Below are 25387 nucleotides of genomic sequence, written 5' to 3'. Positions count from 1 at the left end.
TTTATTTATCCAGCAGATGTCAGAGAATATGCCCTGCTCTGAGACATGGCACACCAAATCAGCCAAAATTGCTGCTTACCAAGAAAGCCTTACTAAATCTTCTTTATTAGGGGATGCATTATTTAATTTGGGTTTGGGGGAGTATTTCCCAACTGGATCCTAGAACTTGTGTCAAGGACCAACTCCCAGTTGCCCTTCCAACAGTCCGTCCCTATTCTCATTCATTTGCCTCCTCCAAAAATACAGGCCTTGCTTAGATTTTGCCAAATTTTACTGAACATAACCTATTTAAAATGTCCCTTGAATGGTGTGGACGCTGGACCCCCCAGCCCAAGGCAAAGAGTGCCAGCCCAGTGGCTTCTAGGTATCTCAGCTCAAGAAAGTATCACCTTTATTTCTCACAAACTCCTTGAAGATGATAATCATAAAATGCCTAATTTGTGTACTATGTTCAACTGCATTTGGGCAATAATGCAGGATATCTTCCATTCTTACCCCAGGAGGGATCTGGTTTACCCATGATCCCAAAGTAACTGGTAAGAACAGTTTTCCATTCCATTCCAAGTCTCTCAACTCTGAGACACACCCCTGGCTCACCACTTCCCCAGCCTCATCTAGTGTATCATAGAGCTCAATTAACATATACACACTACTGTATATAAAATAGATAACAAGGACCTACTGTATAGCACAGGGAACTCTACTCAATATTCTGTAATGACCTATATGGGAAAAGAACCTGAAAAAGAATGGAGATATATATATATAAAACTGATTCACTTTGCTGCACATCTGAAACTAACACAACATTGCAAATCAACTATACTCCAATAAAAATAAAAAATTAAATTAAATTAACTCCCAATGGAGGACTTGCAGTTTCCCAAGGCCTCAGCCTGCCTTGTCTCAGGACATTTATATTTGACAGCCCTCATATGGACTCCCCAACTCCTGATTCCTTTTTTTCTTTTGGTATTAAAGGATATCCACCATTGTCTTTACATGATTCCTGCTCCTAGACTCTAAAATTCTATGGGTGGGTAGGAAGTCTTGTTTATCTGGGCATGCCCAGTACTAACACAGTGCTTTCCAAAGAGCACATGCTGATTTAATGTTTGGAGAATAAATGAGCCATTGTACACAGGGTCTAATTTATTAAGATTTCTCTTACATTCTTAAACAAGATAAGCAAAGGCATATATATGTCCTCTAATTTTACAGAACAGAAGATTAAACAGGATAAGGGAAGCCAAGAATTGACCATCTTTTAGTTTTTTTTTTTTTCTTGATCCCAACTATTTTACTGCTGAGTTCTTTGACAGTGCCAAGGAAATGCCCATTCTAATGTCATGTTATCTTTTCCAGATCACAAAAGAAGATGGTCAGTTTTACAATTTGTTTTACAAACAAAACTTGTATTCTTAAATTCCATAAATAGCAATAAATGTATGACCAATTTCACTCATAAACAGATTCTGAAGCTAATGAAATGTTATATTAAAAGGAACATTTGAAAACTAACTCACTCCAAAAAGAAAATAAACCTCCATGTTAACTATATAGAAGAGGAACAGAAAGTATACCGTTTCCCAACAGCCACACTCCAGCTCTCAACTACTTAGGAAGTTAACTGCTCTCTTCAATGACAAAGTGAAGAATCGGCCTCAGACCTCACTAGGGGTGGGAGGAGCTACTGGATATGGCACTGGAACGTGCCCTGGCCATGGCAGCATTGCCAGCCCTGGTTGCAACTCTAGCTCAGGCTCTCTCTGCTTCATCTCTCAAAGCCTCCTCATACTGGGATGGGAAGCAAGTAGGGTCAGATTCATGGATCTTGGTCAAAAACTCTAGCAATTTCATTTTGCTGGCTTCAGCATGGGCTCTTGGACCCCACAGGAATTCATAGCGTGGAGGATTGCTACTGGGTACCTGGCAGTACTCCAGGTACTTTTCTTCCACTAAATCTTTGGTGATAAGCTTCCTGGGCTCCCCAAAGATAAAATGCTTCCTCCCAGAATATAAGTCCATCATATTCAACACTTTCCAGATCTCCTCCTCAGTGGCACGATTGCCCTTCATGAAAATCACACCCAGGATAATTATCAGGAGGCCTGTCTTGGGCATGCCCTTGTCACCACTGAGCCTCGGATCATAGGTGAGGCCTTGTTTGTTGACGAGGGCATAGCTGTGGCTGATGGGATCCACTTCCTTCACATCAATGCCAAAGACCAGCCCTATGCACTCAGAGGCTCTCCTGAGGATCTCAAGGAAGTCATCCTTGTACTCTTTGATAACATCACCAATCATATCTGCCTTTGTGATCAGATCTCTCATTTGATACTTTTGCAGCAGGAACTGCACCAACAAAATCACCTTCTCATCTAGAGGGTCTGTGGGCAAGTTCTCAGTTTCTGACAGAGACTCTGAAGAAACTGACCCAGTCTCCTTTTCCTGGTTGCTGGAGCACTCATCTGATGTGCGTGATGAGACGGCTGTAGTGACAATGTAAGATAAGTAGGCACTCTGAGGACTGTGGGGAGTACTGGGTGCCCCAGAAGCCAGAGCCTCCTCCAAATTGCCAGGCATTAGAGGATGGAAGGAGGAGGGAGAGGTCTCCTCCAGCGCCCTGGAGACCTGTGCAGCCTCCAGGCCCTGGGCTTCACTGAGGGCATGGTGCTGTTCCTGTGTGCAATGTGGAATCTCTTGACCCTGAGACATGTTCACTCTGGTCTGTGGCAGCAGACAGGAATGTGGGCAGGCGAGTGGGTAAAAGAGGACCACCACCTAGGGAGAAAGGGAGGATGTGAGTGGCCTCATCTGTTAACTCAACTGTGGCAGCTCTGAAAAGAGTGCCTTCCATCCATCTTTTCCTTAGAGCAGTACTCGAGCCTCACAGGTCTCCTGTCCTGAACTGTAGGAAGCAAAGGAGGGAGCGAGAAGGCTCTTCAGGGTGCAGCCAGCCAACCTAGTCCAAGGCTTCCTAAAGCTGATAACAGGGCAGGTGGGGTCAAGCTCTGTGGGATCCCTTCTGTTCTGCGGTGGGTGGTCCCCTCCATCTTTGTTCAGAGTCCTCACTGTGATCCCAGGGAGTATCTGGGACTCCTTCCTCTACTGACCCAAGGATTGTCACCTCAAAAAGAGGCTTAAATCTTCTTGAGACACTTGACTTACAAAGAAGAAAGGAGGTGCCGCACACTGACAGCTTTTTTCAGAGCCTCTCAGCCAGGAAGTCACAGAGGAGACAGACAGGGGAGAGAAGTGAGGGGCCGCTCATGGGGCCATACCTGCCCGGGCCTCCCAGAAGTGACAAAGGAGCACGGCTGTCTGTTGGGGCTCTGTTGTTCTGATGTGTGCGGTCCCCACAATCCTCACTAAAGATCATGACTTTTGACCTTGACAGAGACTGAGGCAGCTCTCTCTGTTAACTTGAGACAACAGCCCTCAGATTCCCAAAACCAAAATCAGAAAGCACCGAAGTCTGACTATTCCAGGGCCTACCCAGTCTGACAACAGGGACAGGGTTCTATGGGGCGCCCACTGTTCTCCAGGGTGTGATTCCCCCAGTCCCTGCTCAGCATCTTAACTTGATTCCTGGCAGGGCCTGATTACTTGGGGCCACACCTCTCAGAACAATATCATCATCATCCTCATATCCCAAAAGTCAGAGGAAGTCACTCCTGGCCAGCCCCTCCTCCTCCTGGGACTCACAAGAGAATTCTGAAGACCCTTCTCCATTCTGGGGAAGAAGTCTCCTCAGTCCCACTCAACATCTTACCTTGACTCCCGGCAGGGTCTCAGACTCCTCCCTCCGCTCACCCAAGGCAGCAGTCCTCAGAACAGGCCTCACTTTTCTGCAAACCCAAGGTGGAAGTCAGGGGGCAACTCAGTCTGACAGTTATTCTCATGGCGCCGAGGGCTGGAGACGGGGAGCTGCACTTTTACCTGCAGCGTCCCCTCTATTCTGCAGAGCTGGTCACCTCATTCCCCTTGCCCACCTAACCCTGAAACGCCCCCGTGCCAGGGCCTCCTCCCTCTGCTGACTCATGGCCACGCCCCGAGTGGCGCGCGCTGCCCTCAGATTCCTGAGGCCCTAGTTAGTTACTCCGGGGGCTCCCCGGGATGACAAAAGGGACGGGTCTTTACTCAGCGGGCCGCCCCTCTCTTCTGGGGTGGTTAGTTCCCTCGTTCAGTGTCTTCACCTTGCCACCTGACCACTCGCAGGGCTCCTCCTTCCGCGAATAGAGCCCTCAGCTTTCGATATCTGCCTTCGCCAATCATCCTCCCGGAAGTCAAGGGGCGTCCCTTCCGCTCCGCTCCCCCTCGCCTCCTCCCCCTACACCAAGTGGTGCCTGGTTCTCGCGGGAACGACAGCAGGAGTGAGGTTCCGTGGGGCTCCTTGTATTCTGGGGTACTTAACGCACTCGGTGTCTTCACCCAGAATCACTGCAGGATCAAGGATTCCTCCCTCCGCGGAGTTGAGGTTGTACCCCATACACCAAGACCCTCACCCGGGTCAGACTCGCGAGAGGACGAAGTCAGAGGGAGCCTCTGTCTAATAGTTATCCCGGAGCTTCTTTTTATTTAGTATTTGAATCTATGCCATGTCTCATTTTAAAGCAAAGGTACTGGGCTTCCCTGGTAGTGCAGTGGTTGAGAGTCTGCCTGCCGATGCAGGGGACAAGGGTTCGTGCCCCGGTCCGCGAGGATCCCACGTGCCGCGGAGCGGCTGAGCCCGTGAGCCATGGCCGCTGGGCCTGCGTGTCCGGAGCCTGTGCTCCGCAACGGGAGAAGCCACAGCAGTGAGAGGCCCGCGTACCGCAAAAAATAAAAATAAAAAATAAAATAAAAAATAAAGGTACTTTAAAATGGGTAAAATTCTGAATTATACTGTTTAATATGATGTTTTAATAGCATATTAAATACTTAAAATTGACAATGGCCATGCTATACATTGTGAAAAAGCTGAAATATAAATATAAATATTTTTTCTTTAAATGTAACAAGTGGATTTCTTTTTTTTTTTGGCCGTGCTGCATGGCAGGCAGGATCTTAGTTCCCCAACCAGGGATTGAACCCATGCCTCCTGCAGTGGAAATACAGGATTGTAACCACTGGACCACCAGGCAATTCCCAACAAGTGGACTTCTAATCACAGTTGTTTTAATGTGTTCACTTGTTCTATAAGATTTGACAATTGTTATTGGAAATCTGCTCTATTGAGAAAAGTAAATTAAAGCATAAAATTACTTTCTCTTAGTTACTCAGATTAAGAAAAAATGTCAAAACATGGATACTATTCATATAGCCTGTTGTTTAAACAGTCTGTGATTGTTTTGTGTCATAAAATGGCCTGGTACATACTATATTTAATATGCACATGCCACCTGGATAAATAACACTCATCTTTCAAAGGAAAAAGCTGTGATCCAAATACAAGCATACTTCGGATATACTGTGGGTTCAGTTCCAGACCACCATAATAAAACGAATATTGCAATAAGCGAATCACAAGAATTTTGGGGTTTCCCAGTGCATATAAAAGTTATGTTTACACTATACTGTAGTCTATTAATTGTGCAATAGCATTATGACTAAGAAAACAGTGTTGCATACCTTAATTAAAAATACTTTATTGCTAAAGAATGCCAAAACAATTACAATAGTAACATCAAAGTTCACTGATCACAGATTACCATAACAAATACAATAATAATGAAGTTGAAATACTGCAAGACTTATCGAAGTGTCACACAGAGACACAAAGTGAGCAAGTGCTGTTAGAAAAATGGGCTAGATAGACTTGCTTGACGCAGGGTTGTAAAAAACGGTTCAATTTGTAAAAAAACACAGTATCTGTGAAGTGCAACAAAGTAAAGCACAATAAAATGAGGTATGCCTATAGGTGAAATGACTTAGCCAAGGTTACTAAATACATTACACACATTTGGCTGATGAAATAATCATCTCAAATGATTGATTTTTAATTCCATATTTCTAATGTAATCTTAAAAATTCATTAAAAACATATTCCCACGATCTTATGGTTAAAATCTAGATGAACTTACAGTAAAAAATGTATATAATTTATATCATAATACAGGTGTCTCAAAGTCAGGGCCTCCAAGAAGCAGACCCTAAAAGAAAATATGTGTGTGGTAGTGATTTATTAAAGAGCTATGCCCAGGGTAAAATCAGTAAGAAAGTGGAGACAGCATGATAGAAAAGAAGAAGCCAAGCAAAGATACAATTTAGGTGAGGTCTCAACCTGACCCTATGGAGAGCTCTGGAGCATAGGCTAAACCTCACAGTTTGCCTTATCTTGTGGCAAAGTAACTGAGCTTTTCAACTTCCACACCAGTCAGTCATTGGCTCTGTGTCACTCAAGGATTGTGGGGTGGTGGGGGAGTGAGGCATGGGGACTCCAAGACATTTCTGACTTTGTTCAGGTAAGGAAGCACCAGTGTCCAAGAGCAATCCTTTCAAGGTCAAAGGTACGAGCATTTACTGGCATAACATGCAGAAGCTAGGAGATGAGAACACAGAGTTAGGAAAAGGGATCTGAGAGGATCATGACTGGATACCAACAGTGCCTGCAACTTGGTATTATGGGGAAAACATTAGACTTTAGAGACAGAGAACTACATGTTCAAGTTCTAGCCTTGCTCATCAGGCATAGCCTTGGGCAGGTTACTTGGGAAAACTCTTACACAGATGATTGTGAATAAATCCTTTTCATTTTTATTCCCAAACTCTAGCATAATGCCTGACACATAGTGGGTATTCAGGAAAAGACCGTTGAATAAATGAAACCACTAAAGCTATTTTTATATAGCTTTAGTGGGATTCAGCTTGTTGGGTTTTACTGTTGTTACTTTTTTTTTTAACATCTTTATTGGAGTATAATTGCTTTACAATGGTGTGTTAGTTTCTGCTTTATAACAAAGTGAATCAGCTATACATATACATATATCCCCATATCTCCTCCCTCTTGCGTCTCCCTCCCACCCTCCTTATCCCACCCCTCTAGGTGGTCACAAAGAACCGAGCTGATCTCCCTGTGCTATGTGGCTGCTTTCCACTATCTATCTATTTTACATTTGGTAGTGTATTATATGTCCATGCCACTCTCTCACTTCATCATAGCTTAACCTTCCCGCTCCCCATGTCCTCAAGTCCATTCTCTACGACTGCGTCTTTATTCCTGTCCTGCCCCTAGGTTCTTCAGAACCATTTTTTTTTTAGGATTCCATATATATATGTTAGCATACGATATTTATTTTTCTCTTTCTGACTTACTTCACTCTGTATGACAGTCTCTAGGTCCATCCATGTCTCTACAACTAACTCAGTTTTGTTTCTTTCTATGGCTGAGTAATATTCCATTGTATATATGTGCCACATCTTCTTTATCCATTCATCTGTTGATGGACACTTAGGTTGCTTCCATGTCCTGGCTATTGTAAATAGAGCTGCAGTGAACATTGTGGTACATGACTCTTTTTGAATTATGGTTTTCTCAGGGTATATGCCTAGTAGTGGGATTGCTGGGTTGTATGGTAGTTCTATTTTTAGCTTTTTAAGGAACCTCCATACTGTTCTCCATAGTGCCTGTATCAATTTACATTCCCATCAACAGTACAAGAGGGTAGCCTTTTCTCTACACCCTCCCTAGCATTTATTCTTTGTAGATTTTTTGATGATGGCCATTCTGACAGGTGGGAGATGATATCTCATTGTAGTTTTTTTAACATTTTTTTATTAGTTTCTGCTTTATAACAAAGTGAATCAGTCATACATATACATCTGTTCCCACATCCCTTCCCTCATGCATCTCCCTCCCTCCCACCCCCCCCATCCCACCCCTGCAGGCGGTCACAAAGCACCGAGCTGATCTCCCTGTGCTCTGCGGCTGCTTCCCACTATCTATCTACCTTACGTTTGGTAGAGTATATATGTCCATGCCTCTCTTTCGCTTTGTCACAGATTACCCTTCCCCCTCCCCATATCCTCAAGTCCATTCTCAAGTAGGTCTGTGTCTTTATTCCTGTTTTACCCCTAGGTTCTTCATTACATTTTTTTAAAATTCCATATATATGTGTTAGCATACGGTATTTGTCTTTCTCTTTCTGACTTACTTCACTCTGTATGACAGACTCTAGGTCTATCCACCTCATTACAAATAGCTCAGTTTCGTTTCTTTTTATGGCTGAGTAATATTCCATTGTATATATGTGCCACATCTTCTTTATCCATTCATCCGATGATGGACACTTAGGTTGTTTCCAGCTCCGGGCTATTGTGAATAGAGCTGCAATGAACATTTTGGTACATGTCTCTTTTTGAATTATGGTTTTCTCAGGGTATATGCCTAGTAGTGGGATTGCTGGGTCATATGGTAGTTCTATTTTTAGTTTTTTAAGGAACCTCCATACTGTTCTCCATAGTGGCTGTACCAATTCACATTCCCACCAGCAGTGCAAGAGTGTTCCCTTTTCTCCACACCCTCTCCAGCATTTATTGTTTCTAGATTTCTTGATGATGGCCATTCTGACTGGTGTGAGATGATATCTCATTGTAGTTTGGATTTGCATTTCTCTAATGATTAATGATGTTGAGCATTCTTTCATGTGTTTGTTGGCAGTCTGTATATCTTCTTTGGAGAAATGCCTATTTAAGTCTTCTGCCCATTTTTGGATTGGGTTGTTTGTTTTTTTGCTATTGAGCTGCATGAGCTGTTTATAAATTTTGGAGATTAATCCTTTGTCAATTGCTTCATTTACAAATATTTTCTCCCATTCTGAGGGTTGTCTTTTCATCTTGTTTATGGTTTCCTTTGCTGTGCAAGAGCTTTTAAGTTTCATTAGGTCACAGTTGTTTATTTTTGTTTTTATTTGCATCACTCTAGGAGGTGGGTCAAAAAGGATCTTGCTGTGATTTATATCATAGAGTGTTCTGCCTATGTTTTGCTCTAAGAGTTTTAAAGTGTCTGGCCTTACATTTAGGTCTTTAATCCATTTTGAGTTTATTTTTGTGTATGGTGTTTGGAAGTGTTCTAATTTCATTTTTTTACATGTAGCTGTCCAATTTTCCCAGCACCACTTATTGAAGAGGCTGTCTTATCTCCATTGCATATTCTTGCCTCCTTTATCAAAAATAAGGTGACCATATGTGCGTGGGTTTATCTCTGGGCTTTCAATCCTGTTCCATTGATCTGTATTTCTGTTTTTGTACCAGTACCATGCTGTCTTTTTTTTTTTTAACATCTTTATTGGAGTATAACTGCTTTACAATGCTGCGTTAGTTTCTGCTTTATAACAAAGTGAATCAGTTATACATATACATATGTTCCCATATCTCTTCCCTCTTGCATCTCCCACCCTCCTACCCTCCCTATCCCACCCCTCTAGGTGGTCACAAAGCACCGAGCTGATCTCCCTGTGCTATGCGGCTGCTTCCCACTAGCTATCTATTTTACGTTTGGTAGTGTACGTATGTCCATGCCACTCTCTCACTTTGTCACAGCTTACCTTTCCCCCTCCCCATATCCTCAAGTCCATTCTCTAGTAGATCTGTGTCTTTATTCCCGTCTTGCCCCTAGGTTCTTCATGACCTTTTATTTTTTTTCTTAGATTCCATATATATGTGTTAGCATACAGTATTTCTTTTTCTCTTTCTGACTTACTTCACTCTGTATGACAGACTAGGTCCATCCACCTCAGTACAAATAACTCAGTTTCGTTTCTTTCTATGGCTGAGTAATATTCCATTGTATATATGTGCCACATCTTCTTTGCCACATCTTCTTTATCCATTGATCTGTTGATGGACACTTAGGTTGCTTCCATGTCCTGGCTATTGTAAATAGAGCTGCAATGATCATTTTGGTCCATGACTCTTTTTGAATTATGGTTTTCTCAGGGTATATGCCCAGTACTGGGATTGCTGGGTCGTATGGTAGTTCTATTTGTAGTGGTTTTTTTGTTTGTTTTTTTTTTTTGCAGTACGCGGGCCTCTCACTGTTGTGGCCTCTCCTGTTGCGTAGCACAGGCTCCAGACGCACAGGCTCAGCGGCCATGGCTCATGGGCCTAGCCGCTCTGCGGCATGTGGGATCTTCCCAGACCGGGGCACGAACCCGTGTCCCCTGCATCGGCAGGCAGATTCTCAACCACTGCGCCACCAGGGAAGCCCTATTTGTAGTTTTTTAAGGAACCTCCATACTGTTCTCCGTAGTGGCTGTATCAATTTACGTTCCCACCAACTGCAAGAGTGTTCCCTTTTCTCGACACCCTCTCCAGCATTTATTGTTTCTAGATTTTTTGATGATGGCCATCTGACCGCTGTGAGATGATATATCATTGTAGTTTGGATTTGCATTTCTCTAATGATTAATGATGTTGAGCATTCTTTCATGTGTTTGTTGGCAATCTGTATATCTTCTTTTGAGAAATGTCTATTTAGGTCTTCTGCCCATTTTTGGATTGAGTTGTTTCTTTTTTTGATATTGAGCTGCATGAGCTGCTTGTAAATTTTGGAGATTAATCCTTTGCCAGTTGCTTCATTTACAGATATTTTCTCCCATTCTGAGGGTTGTCTTTTCGTCTTGTTTATGATCTCCTTTGCTGTGCAAAAGCTTTGAAGTTTCATTAGGTCCCATTTGTTTATTTTTGTTGTTATTTCCATTTCTCTAGGAGGTGGGTCAAAAAGGATCTTGCTGTGATTTATGTCATAGAGTGTTCTGCCTATGTTTTCCTCTAAGAGTTTGAGAGTGTCTGGCCTTACATTTAGGACTTTAATCCATTTTGAGTTTATTTTTGTGTATGGTGTTAGGGAGTGCTGTAATTTCATACTTTTACATCTACCTGGTCAGTTTTCCCAGAACCACTTATTGAAGAGGCTGTCTTTTCTCCACTGTATATATTTGCCTCCTTTATCAAAGATAAGGTGACCACATGTGTGTGGGTTTATCTCTGGGCTTTCTATCCTGCTGCATTGATCTATATTTCTGTTTATGTGCCAGTACCATACTGTCTTGATGACTGTAGCTTTGTAGTATAAAGTCAGGGAGCCTGATTCCTCCAGCTCCATTTTTCGTTCTCAAGATTGCTTTGGCTATTCGGGGTCTTTTGTGTTTCCATACAAATTTTGAAATTTTTTGTTCTAGTTCTGTGAAAAATGCCAGTGGTAGTTTGATAGGGATTGCATTAAATCTGTAGATTGCTTTGGGTAGTAGAGTCATTTTCACAATGTTGTTTCTTCCAATCCAAGAACATGGTATATCTCTCCATCTCTTTGTATCATCTTTAATTTCTTTCATCAGTGTCTTATCGTTTTCTGCATACAGATCTTTTGTCTCCTTAGGTAGGTTTATTCCTAGGTATTTTATTCTTTTTGTTGCAGTGGTAAATGGGAGCGTTTCCTTAATAGCTCTTTCAGATTTTTCATCATTAGTGTATATGAATGCAAGAGATTTCTGTGCATTAATTTTGTATCCTCCTACTTTACCAAATTCATTAATTAGCTCTAGTAGTTTCCTGGTAGCATCTTTAGGATTCTCTATGTATAGTATCATGATATCTGCAAATGGTGACAGCTTTACTTCTTCTTTTCTGATTTGGATTCCTTTTATTTCTTTTTCTTCTCTGATTGCTGTGGCTAAAAGTTCCAACATTATGTTGAATAACAGTGGTGAGAGTGGACAACCTTGTCTTGTTCTTGATCTTAGAGGAAATGGTTTCAGTTTTTCACCATTGAGAACGATGTTGGCTGTGGGTTTGTCATATAGGGCCTTTATTATGTTGAGGTAAGTTCCCTCTATGCCTACTTTCTGGATGGTTTTTATCATAAATGGGTGTTGAATTTTGTCAAAAGCTTTTTCTACATCTATTGAGATGATCATATGGTTTTTCTCCTTCAGTTTGTTAATATGATGTATCATGTTGATTGATTTTCGTATACTGAAGAATCCTTGCATTCCTGGGATAAACCCCGCATGATCATGGTGTATGATCCTTTTAATGTGCTGTTGGATTCTGTTTGCTAGTAATTTGTTGAGGATTTTTGCATCTGTGTTTATCAGTGATATTGGCCTGTAGTTTTCTTTCTTTGTGACATCTTTGTCTGGTTTTGGTATCAGGGTGATGGTGGCCTCGTAGAATGAGTTAGGGAGTGTTCCTCCCTCTGCTATATTTTGGAAGAGTTTGAGAAGGATAGGTGTTAGCTCTTCTGTAAATGTTTGATAGAATTCGCCTGTGAAGCCATCTGGTCCTGGGCTTTTGTTTGTTGGAAGATTTTTATTCACAGTCTCAATTTCAGTGCTTGTGATTGGTCTGTTTATATTTTCTATTTCTTCCTGGTTCAGTGTCAGAAGGTTGTCCTTTTTTAAGAATATGTCCATTTCTTCCAGGTTGTCCATTTTATTGGCATATCGTTGCTTGTAGTAATCTCTCATGATCCTTGTATTTCTGCAGTGTCAGTTGTTACTTCTCCTTTTTCATTTCTAATTCTATTGATTTGAGTCTTCTCCCTTTTTTTTCTTGATGGGTCTGGCTAGTGGTTTTTCAAGTTTGTTTATCTTCTCAAAGAACCAGCTTTTAGTTTTATTGGTCTTTGCTATTGTTTCCTTCATTTCTTTCTCATTTATTTCTGATCTGTTCTTTATGATTTCTTTCCTTCTGGTAACTTTGGGGTTTTTTTGTTCTTCTTTCCCTAATTGCTTTAGGTGTACAATTGGGTTGTTTATTAGAGATGTTTCTTATTTCTTGAAGTAGGATTGTATTGCTATAAACTTCCCTCTTAGAATTGCTTTTGCTGCATCCCATAGGTTTTGGGTCATCGTGTTTTTATTGTCATTTGTTTCTAGGTATTTTTTGATTTCCTCTTTGATTTCTTCAGTAATCTCTTGGTTATTTAGTAGTGTATTGTTTAGCCTCCATGTGTTTGTATTTTTTACAGACTTTTTCCCATAATTGATATCTAGTCTCATAATGTTTTGGTCAGAAAAGATACTTGATACAATTTCAGTTTTCTTAAATTTACCAAGGCTTGATTTGTGACCCAAGATATGATCTATCCTGGAGAATGTTCCATGGGCACTTGAGAAGAAAGTGTATTCTGTTGTTTTTGGATGGCATATCCTATAAATATCAATTAAGTCCATCTTGTTTAATGTATCATTTAAAGCTTGTGTTTCGTTATTTATTTTCATTTTGGATGATCTGTCCATTGCTGAAAGTGGGGTGTTAAAGTCCCCTACTAAGATTGTGTTACTGTTGATTTCCCCTGTTATGGCTGTTAGCATATGCCTCATGTATTGAGGTGCTCCTATGTTGGGTGCATAAATATTTACAGTTGTTATATCTTCTTCTTGGATGGGTCCCTTGATCATTATGTAGTGTCCTTCTTTGTCTCTTGTAATAGTCTTTGTTTTAAAGTCTATTTTGTCTGATATGAGAATTGCTACTCCAGCTTTCTTTTGATTTCCATTTGCATGGAGTATCTTTTTCCATCCCCTCACTTTCAGTCTGTATGTGTCCGTAGGTCTGAATTGGGTCTCTTGTAATCAGCATATATATGGGTCTTGTTTTTGTATCCATTCAGCCAGTCTCTGTCTTTTGGTGGGAGCATTTAATCCACTTACATTTAAGGTAGTTATCGATATGTATGTTCTTATTACCATTTTCTTAATTGTTTTGGGTTTGTTATTGTAGGTCTTTTCCTTCTCTTGTGTTTCCTGCCTAGAGAAATTCCTTTAGCATTTGTTGTAGAGCTGGTTTGTTGGTGCTGAATTTTCTTAGCTTTTGCTTGTCTGTAGAAGTTTTAATTTCTCCATCAAATTTGAATGAGATCCTTGCTGGGTACAGTAATCTTGGTTGTAGGGTTTTTCCCTTTCATCACTTTAAATATGTCCTGCCACTCCCTTCTGGCTTGCAGAGTTTCTGCTGAAAGATCAGCTGTTAACCTTATGGGGATTCCCTTGTATGTTATTTGTTGTTTTTCCCTTGCTGCTTTTAATATTTTTTCTTTGTAGTTAATTTTTGGTAGTTTGATTAATATGTGTCTTGGCATGTTTCTCCTTGGATTTATCCTGTATGGGACCTCTGTGCTTCCTGGAGTTGATTGACTATTTCCTTTCCCATATTAGGGAAGTTTTCAACTATAATCTCTTCAAATATTTTCTCAGTCCCTTTCTTTTTCTCTTCTTCTTCTGGGACCCCTATAATTTGAATGTTGGTGCGTTTAATGTTGTCCCAGAGGTCTCTGAGACTGTCCTCAATTGTCTTCATTCTTTTTTCTTTATTCTGTTCTGAGGTAGTTATTTCCACTATTTTATCTTCCAGGTCACTTATCCGTTCTTCTGCTTCAGTTATTCTGCTATTTATTCCTTCTAGAGAATTTTTAATTTCATTTATTGTGTTGTTTATCATTGTCTGTTTGCTCTTTAGTTCTTCTAGGTCCTTGTTAAACGTTTCTTGCATTTTCTCCTTTCCATTTCCAAGGTTTTGGATCATCTTTACTATCATTACTCTGAATTCTTTTTCAGGTAGACTGCCTATGTCCTCTTCATTTGTTTGGTCTGGTGGGTTTTTACCTTGCTCCTTCATCTACTGTGTGTTTCTCTGTCTTCCCATCTTGCTTAACTTATTGTGTTTGGGGTCTCCTTTTCGCAGACTGCAGGTTCATAGTTCCCATTGTTTTTGGTGTCTGCCCCCAGTGGCTAAGGTTGGTTCAGTGGGCTATGTAGGCTTCCTGGTGGAGGGGACTGGTGCCTATGTTCTAGTGGTTGAGGCTGGATCTTGTCTTTCTGGTGGGCAGGACCACATCCGGTGGTGTGTTTTGGGGTGTCTGTGACCTTATTATGATTTTAGGCAGCCTCTCTGCTAATGGGTGGGGTTGTGTTCCTGTCTTGCTAGTTGTTTGGCATAGGGTGTCCAGCACTGTAACTTGCTGGTCATTGAGTGGAACTGGGTCTTAGTATTGAGATAGAGATCTCTGGGAGAGCTTTTGTCATCTGATATTACGTGGAACTGGTAGGTCTCTGGTGGTCCAATGTCCTGAACTCAGCTCTCCCACCTCAGAGGCACAGGCCTGACACCCAGCCAGAACACCAAGACCCTGTCAGCCACACGGCTCTTTCAAGAGGCAGCCACATGAGGGAATTCAGTGAACAGGAAGTCATCAGGCAGACCTGGGTACAAGCTTTGATTCTCTGAGCTCCCATTCTCCCATCTATAAAACGGTAATGCTGGTGCCCATGTCTTGGGATTGCTTACATGACCAGACTCAGACTACAGTAGGGTGCAATAATAATCCACATTTTAATAAGCTCAGGAGGACACAGTGTAAGTACCAGTTCTTCATCATATTACTTTACCAGCCTCAGCCTTAGTTTCCCCTTCTGGGGTAGATGCCACTGGATGGACACTTGTGAGAAGAGCTCAGAATTATCAAGATAGTGGTCACTGGCAAATGAAACCACAAGAGAAGAGGCCCATGCTATGCCTTGTCCTGCTGAGCAATTTTCAGACTTCAGCTCAGTCTGGCAAGAAGGCGACTGGGTTGGCAAGGCAGGACAGGGTCCATGAGGTGTGCAGTGCTCAGCCGGTGCACAGCCTGAGGGGCCTGGTCGAAGCCCTCAGGGAAGGCTGACAGCGGCCAGGACTCCAGCCTCCTGCGGCTGCGACCTCTTTGGAGTCTCCCTCCCGGCTTCAAGTCATTCTCACTCCTGCTTTGGAGGCCGTGTCTTTACCCTGAGCTTCTTCACTAGGTGAGCGCTCCGTGAGGCGACTCGCAAAAAGCGCGGGCCTAGTTGAAGTGCGAGAAACGGGGGCAAAGCCACCTGTTGTTACTTTTTTATTTTGATTTTTCTCCCTTTTCATTGCAGACAACTTCACTTGCTTGAAGAATGCTTCTAATTCACATCTTACTGGAAAAACTATCTCTACCCCAGGATTAACTCTGGGATTAATTTTCACATCATAAATTCACATCATATATATATATATATATATATATGTATATATGTATACTATTATGTATGTATGTATATTGAGGGGACTTAACAGCAAGTCTGACGCTAGTAAAGAAAGAGCCTAAGGCATTTTCCTGCTCTAGTTAGCCAGATCCTAGCAAGCAGATTTGAACTGTGGACCTTTGATTAATTTCCCCCATAAGGGTATTAAGAAAAAAATTAAATTTGATTAGCTTATTTTATTTCTTAAAATAATTAATGTTGGTCTACCAGGTCAAACTTAAATGGAGAAGCCATAGAAAATAAATCAGAGCTTATGAATATATTGTTCATTGCTGATTATGAGGGAAATTTTAACTTACATTCACTCTGGGAGGCCACAGAAAAGCTTATAAAATTCCCTGTTATTAGATTGCTCTAAAATCTTTTTTTATGGGTTGTTTCTTATAATTCATGGGTCATTTGTTTCTCTTTAACTACTGATGGCTCCAAGATAGTGCTTCTCAACCTTACTCAGTGACCCTAGTAGGGAAATTCACAACCTCCTATGTCAAGAAATGTTTATTGAGAACTTGCTTATGCTGCAGTGATGAAGATGATCTCATCTAATTTCTCATTAATTCTCAATACAACCCTATGAGTTAGAGACTATAATCATCCCAGTTTCAGGAATGGGGCGACTGAGGCTAAGAGAGGTTAAGTAACTTGACCATGGGCATATAGCTAGGAAAAGGCAAAACTAGGATTCACACCAGGCGATCTGAAGCCAGAGACTCAGCTCCAGCTTCCAAAAGGAGAAAAACATTTGAAAGTCTGTATGTATTAGAACTCATGGTTCTCTTTGGGGAGCCCAGCCTACTTTAAAACCTGGGAAGATGAAAATACAGAGCAGAGGCTCTGCTCCTTAAATTAATATAACCTCCATCCCCAGCCAGACAAATCAGAAAATTCTTTACTCTCCGTAACTTTCTCAAGATATCCTACTGACCTATTCTTCACTCCTAACTCCAGCAGACACAACCACTTATTGTGAAATATCATTACGAGGGTTTGCACAATGAAAACACTTGAAAGCCCCACTTGGACGACTCAGGCACAAAAGAAGAGTTAACTTAATCTGAACAAATCATTGGAGGGTTGAGGTTCTTACAGTAAAGCAAAACGTTTTAAGAAAGCTTTTCATTTACTTTTAAAAAGACAGATTTTAGGGCTTCCGTGGTGGCGCACTGGTTGAGAGTCCACCTGCCGATGCAGGGGATGCGGGTTCGTGCCCCGGTCTGGGAGGATCCCGCATGCCGTGGAGCGGCTGGGCCCGTGGGCCATGGCCAGTGAGCCTGTGCGTCCGGAGCGTGTGCTCCGCAACGGGAGAGGCCACAACAGTGAGAGGCCTGCATACCGCAAAAAAAAAAAAAAAAAAAAAAGACAGATTTTAAACAACTTTATTTTAGCAGCTCAGTCCCTTTCAATAAAAATAGAGCACTAGACAAGTCCTAATTGTGTCATTTTCACTAACAAATAAGTTAAAACAATTTCCCTGCCTATAATATGGGTATGTAATGATTGAATGAGAAACTCCATGAATTGATAAATGAAGCAGCACCAAGTACAGGAGGGCAAAGAAGTCAGCAATGAGAAGCTGTTGGGCTCACAGAAGAGGCTCACATGCAAATTCTCAAATCAGACCAGGGTCTCAGTGGACTGAATTAGAGGTTAAAACTGGCTCAGAGCTGGCATTAGAGAAAGGCTTGCTCTTCATGGGGGAACTCTTTACTTCATCCAAAATGCCAGGAATATACTAGGAAGAAATATAAATCCTGCACAGAACAGACCTCTAAGTTGGAAGTGTTAATCTGAGCCAAGTAGCAATGTTTCTTTCTAAGTATTAATTATGGTGATCCTGGGGGGAAATGGATTTGGGGTAAACACCACCTGCACTGGCAGCTGAGAGAATTCCACAGGAGAATTTGGCTTCTGAACCCCATTACACACGCTGCATTACAAGTGGAATCTGTGAATTACATCTGTCCCAAGACTGAGGTTCTTTACTGCTAAAAATTCATATTGACAGACCAACTATAGATGGAAAAGACTCACTCATTTATCTAAGCTGGGCCCCAAGCTGCCCTGTGCTTATATCACATGATAATTTAGTTGAGACAATCTAATTCCTAATGCTGGACATTCATCATCTTCCCAGTTTTTGTCCACCATCCTTGCTATGGTCAAGAAAACAGGGAACAAAAACAGGTGGGATATGAGTCAAGGTGGGAATTGGTAGCATCAGTTACCTTGTTTTACATTCTCCTACATACAAAATTGGGAAGTAGAAACACTACTTTCATGGCCATGCTGGGGTGACTGCACAGGAGAATTCTGCTAGTCCTGGCAACAAGCTACATGAGTAGTGAAAGAAACAGGACAGAAAGCCATATTTCCTACTGAGATTTATCATGGAAAATTGTTGCTGCCAGGACCACGGGTTATACTGAGACATTTTCTGAGCTTCCTCTGACTTTTTGAGCAAGACCAGTTTTGCAAAGTCTGAGAGCCATAGAGTTGCTGTTCCATTTTCTTGGTTAGGAGCAATTAATCATGGTTGTATGCCACCGACAAAGAAAAATATTTCTCTTTTAGACAGACAGGAAAGTTGGAAAGGAAGTCAGGAAGACTGTTCCATTCTAAATACGTCTTTATTTATTTTAGATTCAGTGCAGGATGTTTTTATTTTATTAGCACACTTCCAAAAAAGAAGGCTGAAAACTCCGAGGCAAAGCAGGTCCGTTATGCTACAGTCCTGTGGTTCCAGTCACGCCCTCTTGCTAATTCAGGGACATCCTTAGTCCATTCTTCTCACAATAGTAATAATAGGTGAAGCATTTTACTTCAAGTAGAAAAACACAAGCATTCCCAGATCTGTGCAATCCATAGATCTGTGCCTAGGTGTCTCATTACATTTACCTTTTCTCAACTAATATTTTACACAAACTAGCTACAGTTCTGCTTATGAATTTTAATAAGAGAAAATTTCACACAAACTTGTGCCAGTGTGCTTTAAGTGCCTTCCAATAAAAATGAAATTTCAAGACCTCAAATTTCACTCCTTCCTGGTCTAGCTTTGAGGTTTGGTAATGAACAGCCACTCTGGAAGACAGCACACGGACGCTGGCAGCAATCTTAACTGCCTGGCTTTATCCTGTGTTGTCCACTCGTGGAAACAGCTGGATTGAAAATTATAGGTGAACTATGAAATTTCCAGTGTCTGCAACTTAAAAACAAAAACAAAAAACAAGCACACAAACAAACCAGCCTCACCTGGAAGATATGTCTTCTTTAGCATAGAGTGTGAAGCAAAGAATGATAATATGGTATTTTATTTATCTATTTTTTGGATGAGAGAGAAATATTAAATGAGGTCTACAAGGTCTATTTTTTTATTACTATTTACTATTATTACTTATTTTGTTTTATGCCTCAGAGATCTCTGAAAATGCCCTGTAAACTGCTGTGTTTAATACTGTCCTTGCTCTCTAGCAGTAGACAGAAAATTTTCACTTATATTTGATTTCATTTGTGTAACATTTCTGCTTTAATGAAGGCTGTCTGACCTGTGGTTAAAGTGAATGTGAATAAAACTTAAAAATGCATTTATTTCACAGCTTGAAATGAAATGATCCTTGTATTCAGTAACTTGCAAGGATTTTTTTTCATCTAAGTTGCCCCCAACAGGCTTACACCTAAATTGCCATGTTTCATGAATTCTGGTCTCAGTGTAGATAAAGTAAATTCTGTTTTTGCTTTCTGTTTTCCTGTCATCCTACAAGTGTTTGTTAAATATCCATTTTGAGTAAGTTACTTAGATTCGTGCTTCAGAATCCCTATTTGTAAAGGAAGGTATTGGACTAGATAATGTTTAAGATACTTTGAACATTAATGTTGCAATTACAAATTTGCTATAGGCTCAGGATCTTTCTAAACACCAAGAAGGGTTATAGGAATAGATATCATGACCCAGTGGAAAAGATAATAGACTTTGTAGTAAAAAGACCACGTTCAAATCTAAGTTCTGCTTTTCTGTGACTTCTGTGAGCCATAGTTTTCTCACCTGGCAAATGGGTCCACTACTACTGTACATTGTGTGGAAAATTAAATTAGAATAAGTGGCAAAGTATATAACACATAGTAGCTCAATAAACAATAATGGCTGATCTCTTTTGCCTTTGCTTAAACTGTTTATACTCCAGGTAGTGAGACAGGATCCGTGCAAGCAGAGACATATAGCAAAGCAATGTTAGAAAATGCTGTATGAAATGATCAATTTATTCATAATTGACATCTTAAAATTGTTTTGCAACAAGGGAGTTTAAACAAAGCTTAGCTGCCCAGGCTTGCTTAATTCTTTTTAATTTATTTTTTAATTTTTATTTATTTTTTATTGTTTTGTTTTGCTTTCTATTGAAGTATAGTTGATTTACAATGTTGTGTTAATTTCAGGTGTACAGCAAAGTGATTCAGTTTTATATATATATATTCTTTTTCAGATTCTTTTCCCTTATAGGTTATTACAAAATATCAGCTGTGCTTAATCCTAACCTCTGATCCTTACTTATTCTTGATTATTGCTTTGAGTTTACATTTGTTTTTGGTGACCCTTATTAACCCTTTTTATAGTAATTAATCAAGTGAGGTCTGAATCCATTTCCTCACACCACCAGAGTTAAGAATATTTAGATCAGATGTAGGAGCTGTGGATGGGCTGGGGAATTTCAGTTCTTAATCGGGAGGTAGAGCACCTGCTGAAAGGAGAAAGCTTGGCATCTGAACGCAGCTAGAAAGTCCACTTCTTCAGCCTGAGCTTCCTTTATAAATTAATTAATCTCTGCTGGCTGAGGCAGCCTGTTTCCTCACTGGGCCGGGACAATTCATTAAAGATAGAAAAAATGAAAATAAAGAAAAGTCAGGAGAGCAGAATTCTTTACCAAAACTTTCTAATGGGAATTTAACAAAAAAAGTAACAGGGCTTTGAGACGCTTAGAATAAAAGGTATTGCAAAAAATACTGACAAAAATCCAGAGTTATCAGTAAATCAAACTGACAACTCTCTTATCAGAGTCATCTGTAAATCAAACTATGTTGTTGATTCTGCATAATTTTGGAGGGCTTCCCAAAATCCCAGAATTGCAACATTTTAGAATAAAAGGCAGTCCAGTCTATTTTACAGATGAAGAAATGGAGACCCACAGAAATTAAGTGACCTGCAGACTAGTACGTAACTCCATAGTTAAGAGCAAGGATCTGCTCTGCCATTTCTTACCAGTGTGATTTTGGCCAAGTACATAGCCTTTTAAGATCCAAGGTACTTACATGTGAAATGGGGCTGGAAGTACTAATTGGTAGAACACATGTAAAATGTTTAGCAAAATGCCTGACATATATTAAATACTGTTATCATCATTATTAGTGTGGGGACTAAAATCTGGCATTATAATGACTTATAATCTGGAATAATGAATAGGAAGACTATATATTACTGAAGTTGAGGAAAATTTTATCTCATACTTATGATCAACCTTTAAACTTGCATATAGTAGAGACAGCAGTACAGAATATTTTCCCTAATATTTTCCTCAAAGACAAATGTCTTCTTGCTAAAAGCCTTCTCTTACAGCAACATTCAGGGAAATTCCCCAGTAGATATAGTAACTATTTAGAAGAAGTGAAATTTGTTTCCCTGTAAGTTCATAATAAATACTTATTTACCCTGGAAAATCTAGATATACTTAGTGATGCCAATCCCCTACCTAAAAAGAAAATAAACCCAATAAAACAAATGAAAGAAGAACAATAAAGGCTTCAAATATTATTCTTTTATGGTATTGAGGAGTCCTTTGTTGTGATATTATGTGGCCATGAAAAACCTAGACACATTTTGAGTTTTATACACAAGGAAGTCTTCACCAAAAATGAAAGGATGATAGATCTATCTTACTTAAGCGTTTCTACTTCCTGTAAGTCTTTTCCCAGTTGTTATTTCAAAACCCAAATGAAGGCTTATAGGGTAAGGGGGTAATATTTTAAACAAACAAGCCAAATTGCAGTCACACACATTCTAGTTCTAAATTGCACTGTTTGTGCAGTCTTTTCAGAAAAGAAATAAGAAGATCCTCTGTGTCATTCCACCTCTCCAATTTTCTAATGCAAATGGAGAAGCACCAGGGCAATATTATCTGATGCAGCCTTGCATTTGGGAAAGAGGTAGATATTATAAGAAGAATTATCTCATAATTTGAGGTTTTTTTCCTGATTAGAACCAGCAAAAGTAAAAGACTTGATTATGCCCACTCTCACATGCATCTACTCACTCAATTTATTTTTTTCCTAACTTGGAGTTAGACTTGGCCCAAGTGAGTAATACACTTCTTATCCCACAACACATAAGGAACCAGCAGGAGGTACTTTTATGGAGGTTGCTACTTTAGTTCTCATAGTTTCTTTAAAAAGGGATAAGAATCCAACCCTTCTCATTATGATCATTGCTCATTTTACCAATAATATATTTCATGGTCTATGTCATGGTCCATAGTATCTTAAAACTATTTAGATACTTCTGTTCCCTCAAATAAGAATTACACATTTAGTTTTCTACATGATTAATTTCTAGCAAATTATTTCCAATAGCCAGTTATGAAAATTACATACATCGTATTCAACCTTTATGTAGTGAACAGTACACTCTGAAAGTGTAATTAGATGCATCAGATAAACTGAGTCCCAAGGAATGCACATTTGCTTTTCATTTAATTTCCCAATTGGAAGGCCACAAAATGGCTCATAAAGTTGTTATGCCCATTATTATCAATGATATTATTCAGGATGAAACAAATACATGAAGCATTTGTTTTTATGCTAGTGCTTTTTTTTTTCCTGACACACTGATTTTGGAATAACTATTTGGACTGAAACCCATAAATTACATATGTCTGAAAAAAAATAAATTGTGAAAAGACTGGACATTGTTGAATTTAAAAGGTTGATTCTTTATGAAGCAAGGTTTTTTAAGGGAAAATGTATTATATCATGGAACCATTCAAACTGGCATTTAATCTGTGGTCCCTACAGACTTTCTGCTTGCATCAAATGGAAGACTGACTTGGTCCTCAGCCTCAGGGCCAAATTGTTCTACAGGTTGAACTCCAAGTTGTCTCATTACATGATTAATGATATCCGCAATAAGAGTGATACACAGTGAAGTTTGTGGTGCTTCTACATAAATAGATTCAGTGTTAAAAGTTATCAATTATGAGAGATAGAATACTCTTTTATACAACCAGGAAATCACTTTTCCTGGTGGGCTTTTAATAACATTGAGTTTATCATGGGTTGACACTTCTACTGTTATTTCCTCTAGGCTATTAAAAAGAAAACCCTGTTTATCCACAATAGCCAGCATATTTTTAAGAAAAAGACGAGATAGTGATATGAAAAACTACAAGATAGGTAGTTCCCAGAATATATCACATTCCTTCACCGAATCACTTTACATAAAGCATCAAGGATGAATGTAAGGACTTCAAATGCCAAGGTGACCCCTATGATGAAACTGTGCACTTTAAGTTGGAAGATGAACTGAAGAGTCCTGGGCAGTCCTCAGATAAGCTTTAGGAAGCTGATTCACATCTCTGGCTCACATCCTGGGAAGTCCTTTCACCCTGATGGAAGGTGATTTTGAGGGATATTTGCTAAGTGGAGCTTTTCACGTATGAAAGTTGATTGATTCTTAAACTTGATCACCTGTTAGAATGTGTTTTGAGCCACTTTTTCAAGAAACGACTAATGCACTTCTGGACTTTAATAGATAATTTTAAGTGTACAATTCAGTGGCATTAAGTACATTCATAATCTTGTGCAACTACCACTGCTGTAACTATCTATTTCCAAATCTATTTCATCACCCCAAACAGAAACTCTGTAACCATTAAGCAATAACTGCCTACTCCCCCTTCTCCCCAGCCCCTGTAACCTCTAACCTACTTTCTGTCTCTTTGAATTTGCCTATTCTGGATATTTCATGTAAGTAAAATCATTCAATATTTGTCATTTTGTGTCCGGATTATTTCACTTAGCTTAATGTTTTCAAGGTTCATCCATGCTGTAGCATGTGTCAGAACTTCATTCTTTTTATGACCGAATAATACTTGACCGTATATATATATATATATATATATATATATATATATATACACACAACACATTCTGTGTATTCATTCATCTGTTCATGAATTTGGGTTGCTTCCAACTTTTTATTGATAAAGCAAAAAAGGAAAGACTTCAACAAAATTTAAATTAAAATACTCTTAAGTGGCTCTTTTGTCAGTCTTCTAGTAATACTGGGCTGGCCAAAAAGTTCGTTCGGGTTCCCCAAAAGATGGTATGAAAACCCGAACGAACTTTCTGGCCAGCCCAATATAATGCTTAATTTGTCATGGCTGAGTTTACTTTCATGAATTTTATTTAACACATGAGATAGAAAATGGGACTACTGAACATACTGTCACCTTCAGAGTACATTGTTGAATGTCAGGATTTTCTAAAAACACAGCCAACTTCCAAACATGCGTAGTTGCAGCTAAGCCCAAACACCCACTGTCTCATCGTCATTCGTGCATGATTTTTCTAGTCTATGTAAATGATCCAGTCAACAAACTAACAAATCAAAACAACCCCACCAGTCACTATTGCTTGCCATATTGCCATATCCAACGGCTAACAGTTAGTCTTTTTTTTTTTGAAAGTTTCATTCATTCATTCATTCATTCATTCATTCATTTATGGCTGTGTTAGGTCTTTGTCGCTGTGTGCGGGCTTTCTCTAGTTGTGGCGAGTGGGGGCCACTCTTCCTCTTCATTGTAGTGCGCAGGATTCTCATTGCGGTGGCCTCTCCTGTTGCGGAGCACAGGCTCTAGGAGCATGGGCCTCAGCAGTTGTGGCACGTGGGCTCAGTAGTTGTGGCTCACGGGCCCTAGAGCACATGCTCGGTAGTTGTGGCACACGGGCTTAGTGGCTCCGCGGCATGTGGGATCCCCCTGGACCAGGGCTCGAACCCGTGTCCCCTGCATTGGCAGGCAGATTCCCAACCACTGCACCACCAGGGAAGTCCCAGTTAGTCTTAACCTTATTTGAAATGTCAGCATATTTTGATTACAGCTGATCTCTTCCATCTCACGAAAATACCTTCTGCATTTGCTTTTGGGACATCACAGTCCTGAGGTTTTCATTCTCCCAGGCCATCGCTTCTCAATCCCCCTTGCTGCTTGCTCCTCTTCTCCCTTACCTCTTTAACATTGGAGTACCCTAAGGATCAGTCCTCATACCTCTTCTCATCTCTTCATTCCTCCCCTTGCTGATATAATTTCAAGTTGGAG

At 40.2% G+C, this 25387-nt stretch overlaps 2 protein-coding genes across 2 annotated transcripts in view; both read right to left on the bottom strand.

Annotated features, from left to right (window-relative positions):
• Positions 1-25387, bottom strand: part of LOC309796149 (uncharacterized protein) — a gene marked incomplete at its 3' end in the record, with an annotated part of 551894 nt that overhangs the window by 198486 nt on the left and 328021 nt on the right. The gene's annotated exons all lie outside the window — the stretch shown is intronic.
• LOC309796648 (melanoma-associated antigen B16-like) lies at positions 1759-2718 on the bottom strand (the record flags this gene model as incomplete). The annotated part of the gene is made up of 1 exon (XM_082609907.1): positions 1759-2718. One exon carries the CDS (start codon positions 2716-2718, stop codon positions 1759-1761), a length of 960 nt encoding a protein of 319 aa, XP_082466033.1.

Source organism: Mesoplodon mirus (assembly GCF_964341445.2).
Source record: "Mesoplodon mirus genome assembly, chromosome: X".
Classification (NCBI taxonomy): domain Eukaryota; kingdom Metazoa; phylum Chordata; class Mammalia; order Artiodactyla; family Ziphiidae; genus Mesoplodon; species Mesoplodon mirus.
This window is presented reverse-complemented; position numbering and strand designations above follow the sequence as displayed.